At 30.7% G+C, this 5,572-nt stretch overlaps 1 protein-coding gene across 1 annotated transcript; it reads right to left on the bottom strand.

Annotated features, from left to right (window-relative positions):
- On the bottom strand, positions 833 to 2,856 carry LOC105171132 (heavy metal-associated isoprenylated plant protein 23-like). The gene is made up of 2 exons (XM_011092159.2): positions 2,647 to 2,856; positions 833 to 1,313 (listed from the first exon to the last, which is right to left on the bottom strand). Exons 1-2 carry the CDS (start codon positions 2,807 to 2,809, stop codon positions 1,018 to 1,020), a joined length of 459 nt encoding a protein of 152 aa, XP_011090461.1. The 5' UTR covers positions 2,810 to 2,856; the 3' UTR covers positions 833 to 1,017.

Raw genomic sequence — 5,572 nt, 5'->3', positions numbered from 1 at the left:
AATTGATCTCTTTTCCAAGAATTGTTGAAGTTTTACACATTGTGGGATCTTGTTTGAACTTCTGTGTTCATTTTGTCCCACCATTTGACGCAACATTCTTCCCCAAAGAAAATATGATTGTGCCTTCGTCAATTTGAAGAGGTTTGAATTGTGGTTTAATTTTCAATATCCAGGTGAGATTGAATTCGATGTAAAATTTGAGCAAATTGAAAAAGTGTTGTCCTGAAAACATGCTGATTTTCAAGTTCTCTAAAAAGAATTTGAAGGCTTTTTGAACTGATTTTGAGAAAATTTGTGGTTCTGGACCAAAATAGCGCCACCATGTAGCAATTTGAGATTTTTTTTTTCAAGGGTAATTTTGGTAGCAAAAGGAAAATAAAATGACATGGTATTTTTCTCGTTCTATTTGAGGAGAAAATCTTGGAATGCTTTGGTATAACTCCAATAAGAAATCAATAAATATTTTTTATTTGGCATGTTTTTAAGCTCATGTGGACTTTTTCCCAATCAGATAATGAGATAATGGAATTTACGAATTCCAATTTATATACTATAAAAACGGAAGAACAAGTCATATTGATATTGATATTATCAAATTGAGCCCCAATGAGTTTTAGTCAAATCCGATGCGAATCAAATTTGAGTAATATTGATATTTTTCAACTAAATTCTATTATTATATTTTTATAATAGAATGTTTACTAATAAACCTAAAATCGAACGTTGAAAAATTTAATTAATTTTTCAACCCTAATCATATATAATCATTGGCAGCATATATATATATATATATATACCAAAAAAATATACACAATCATGCATCGTCACAACATGAAATCAACACCAAATTTCCTCTTCCAGATCATCAAGTATAGACATATATTCTACATCATGATCATCCACACCAAGAAAACATATAAAAGAAAATAGAAAACCCTAAATTAGACTAGCTAGAAGATCAGGCAGAGATATATTATTACAATGAGGATGAAGAGATGAGTAGTTATGAATTTATGATTACATGATAGAGCAGGCATTTGGATTGTCATCACTGAACATAGCAATGTAGGGGTCCTGATGATCAATCCTTGTCGGAGGTGGGGGGTTGTCAAGTTTTCTGACAAAACCAGCAGGTGCCTTCTTGTCATAAGCCTGAGGAGCGTAGGGCTGAGCTACGAGGTTGTAAGGAACGTACGGCCATATCTCTGCCTTCTTCCCTGTCGACTTCGCCTTCTTCAACACCTTGCTTTCCTCCACGTATCCTGTCACCGTCACCTTCTGCTGCTTTCTGTTTATCTCCACAGATTTCACTCCTGTACGTACACAACCCAACATACATATTTTCATCGTAACAACATACGCTCAATTTCGAATACAAGATCTTTTATCGTAAATTTTAAACTCAAATTATTGGGTTGTCCCCCAGTGTACTGGAATGTTGAATGTGCTTTTCATGTTCTTTCTCTTTTTTTTTTTCTTTGGTTATAGACGCAATTTATTATATTATCTAATACATTTATTATAAGAAAATGAATCAATAGTTACGAAAAATTTAATGGTAAAATCAATATCAGATTAATTACCATTTGATATATATTTATATATATAATTTATTGTTAAATTCGTCGGAAAATAATTTTTTATTATAAGATTAATTATCAAGTAAATTTTTTATATTAAATAAATATAGATTAAAAAAAATCACTTGCTAATTAGCTCGAAACTGGTATTTTTTCGAAACTACTGAGCTAGTTTCTTATAGAAATTTAAATTTAAAACTAATTCAAATGCACCAATAATTCAGATAAAGAAAAATACGTTGAATTGAGATAAAGAAAATGCATTAGAAATAGATATATATATATATATATCTACATTTTCGAAACTCGAACCTACAATCTTTTACTATCCTTTAAAGTAGTAGCTAAGAAAGAGAAATTCTCTGGCGTGGATCAGCTCTAGCCTGATTTAATATACACTTGTTGTATGAATTGTGTACAACTAATCAAGAGGAGCGAGTTTTTACAAGTATAAAAAAATTATAAAAAAATAAATTATAAAAAAATTATAAATTTAGTAAAAAGTAAAGTTGTTTGAAAATAAAAGTGAAAAGTTTCGATTATTCGATGAGAAAACCTTAATAAGCACAATTTTTCACTAATAAATTGTAAAAATTTACAAGAAGAATTTTATAACTTTTTACTTAAACGAGCTTAATTTAAGCAATTCAAAAGATAAAAGTTGTAAATAAAAAAATTCAATTTATTTTTTTAAAAAAAAAGTTATTAAGTACTTAAATTAAGTTATTGAAAGAAAAAATAAAAAAAGACTATATCCACCAAACACAATAATTCATTACTTATCTTCTTCTAATATATATATATACTTCTAATATATATATATATATACCTTCATAATGCAGCATACATAATTTAAGCAGTATGAATCAAAACACAGCTTATTCTAAGCTGGTTGGAAGTTGGGACTTGTAAAATTAAGAGAACTTCTAACACAGAGATCGACGGAGTTGGAATTCACACTTGTTGTGTGATTGGTTTGGTTCGACTGAATTTGATTCGGGTTAGAATTTTCGATAAAAATTATATATATACACACATTTATACAGAAATACATGTGTAGACATACCAGTTAAAGAAGACAAAGCATTCTTGACTTTAAGCTCACAGCCATCACAGTCCATTCTGACCTTGAGATTCACTGTCTGAAACTGCTTCTTCCTCTTCTTCTTGTCCTTCCGACCACTGCTCATCAGCTCCGAGATGTACTCCAAAGTCCCTGAAACCCCCATTCTTCAAGCTTAAAAAAAGCTGCTGTGCTCAAGTTTCTTGGACTGGTTTTGAAATCCTTCTTCAGAGGGACTGCTTCTTTATATAGGCATTTCTGCTGGGAAAGGGCTGTGGGGCCCCTTCAATATACATCCTTACATCTCTCGCGACTGTGGGAGGAAAATGTAGTTTTGGTACAGTAACTTAGGTTATTTGGGGTTCTGATCTTTTAATTTTATAGGGTGGTATTTTGATTCTGTGTCTTTTTAATTTTTACAATTTTAGTCTTTTTCTTCGCTGAAGTTCACCTCCACTGACGAGAAGGACTGAAATCACAAAAATTTTAAAAAATATATGACCAAAATGCTATCCGAGAAGTTAAAAAGGACAAAATATTAGCAAAATTAATCCAATAGGAATAATAGTCTCAATTTAAAAGGTCGTGGGAGATGCACATGTATTTTTCCGGCAAGAAGGGTAAACTCCGGAGAAAAAGAACCAAAAATCTCAAAATTTAAACAGATGCGGGACCGAAGAAAGATATTATCCTAAAATGATAAAGGACAAAAACGTTAAATAACCCAAATTATTACAGGACAAAAAATACATTTAAATCAGTGACTGTGGATCCTATGCTAAGTTGACGGGTGATTTTTCATCATAATTCACAAGAAACTATTCAAGTAGAAATTAAATTTTGAACAATAATACATACGAACGTAGTAGAATTTTTCAAACCACGTAAATTTTTGTATCTTTTAAATACCTTCTTATTCATATTTTCTGTACTCATCCACAAAAAGATTTGTTTGGATAATAATGATTTTATTATTAAGTGTAAGGCTTTTCACAACTTAATTTGAGAGAAAGTGACAGAACGTAAATAAAGCAAGGCTTTAAACTGTCAAACAGTGAATATTTTGGATCCAAACGCGCCCTAAAGTGACCCTTTTGTAAAGAGCTTCATCTCCCTCTCATTCAAATTTAAATATTCAACTAAAAATATCCAATTACAACAGTATCACTAAGTTTTTTTTTTTCTAGAATTAAAAGTATTTTTTATCCCATGACTTAAGTTATTTAATGTTTTCATCCTTTAAACTTGTTTATAATATTTTGATTCTGCATCTTTTTTATTTTTATAATTTTAGTTTGTTTTTTCCGCTGAAGTTCACTCTGCTTACCGAAAAAATACATATGTCTCTTACATAATAACCCTTTAAAATTGGAGCTTTGTTCCTATCGGCACATTCATGCCAATATTTTGTCTTTTTCGTAATTTCGGTCATTTTTTTATTAGAGTTCGCGCTTTTCGTCAGTATAGTTGAACTATGGCAAAGAAAAGGATTTAAATCGCAAAACTTAAACAGATTTGGGAGCAAAATACTACCTTAGAAAATTAAAGGACGAAAACGTTAAATAACCAAAGTTACAACATAAAAAAAAATCATTTAATTCAAAATTTTAAGTGACTTCAGCTTATAATCATACGGTAGATATTTGACACTGATATATCATTCTTCTTTGTCCCATATATTGGAAGTTCATTGAATAAAATATACTGCTTATATTGAGTTTAAGGTTCAAACGTTGTTTGAAGTGTTATAGAGATTAGAGTGAACATGAGATACCCTGCACGTTCCGCTGCTGCTTGCCGTGGAGCAGGTATTTCCTCCTAAGATTCGAGTTTGTTCTTTAATTTTTAGTGATGAAGTGAGTAATATTCGAGGTGTTTTTCAGCATAATGCAATGCTGAAAATAGAACCGTTTTATCCTAAAAGAAACATTGGGTCCCTCTGACTGTCAAAATTACCACAATGCTCTTTAGTAAGAAAGTGGCCCTATTGAGAGTTGAGAAAGATGCAGCCTAAGCAAAATATAACCACCAATAATAGAGGGAGTAGCAACCAGATTCAGATACCATGGGCGGGGGACACGTGGTTCGATCTTAGGCGTCCAGCTCGAATCTGACGATGGATATGAAATGGAAGAGGTGAAAGTTGGCTTTACCCTTTGAGTACATAAGAGTTGTTAGATCGTAAGGCGATTTTGGGTTGTATGAGTTGTTGTCTTTCTGTTGTGGGCTCTCAGTTTGGGGTCCAAAAGAGCGTCTATGATAGGGATTGCAAAAGCGCGTTCCAAAACAAAAAAAATAAAATAAAATATTTTTTTTTTATTTTTTTATTATTCTTTTGGAAAAAAAGCACTTTAAATGTTTTTTTCTTGGGAAAAAAAAGACATTTTTTATAAAAAATTATTATACATGCATTATCTATATATTTTTGAAATAATTATTTTTTAATTTCTTAAGATTAATAGTAAGTTGATATAATGCAAAATGCAATTTTAGTCCTATAACTTAAAAGGGTGTCATTTTTTATCCTGGACGAATTAATTTTCGTAATTTAGTCCTATCAATCTAAATTTTGATAATTTTTAGTCAATTTTCAATGAATTTAGCTACTAGAAAATTGCACTTGATTTGCACATGACCCAATTAAAAAGCATTTTTAGTTCTGTAACTTAGGTTAGTTGGCAGTTTTCGTCCTGTAACTTAAAGTGGTTGGTATTTTTGTCCTATATGAATTTATTTGCATAATCAAAATTGCAATTTAATTGGATCATGTGCAGTCACATGCAATTTTTCAACAAAAATTGGAGTAGGTTATCAAAATTTTAAAGTTACATGGCTGAATTATGAAGATTAATTCATGTAAGACCAAAAATATCACCCTCTAAATTATAGAATCATAATTGTAATTTCCCCCGATATAGTATGTATGAGC

This window comes from Sesamum indicum, linkage group LG9 (assembly GCF_000512975.1).
Source record: "Sesamum indicum cultivar Zhongzhi No. 13 linkage group LG9, S_indicum_v1.0, whole genome shotgun sequence".
NCBI classification, from domain to species: Eukaryota; Viridiplantae; Streptophyta; class Magnoliopsida; order Lamiales; family Pedaliaceae; genus Sesamum; species Sesamum indicum.
Note: the sequence above shows the minus strand (reverse complement) of the source record. Positions and strands in the feature narration are given on the sequence as shown.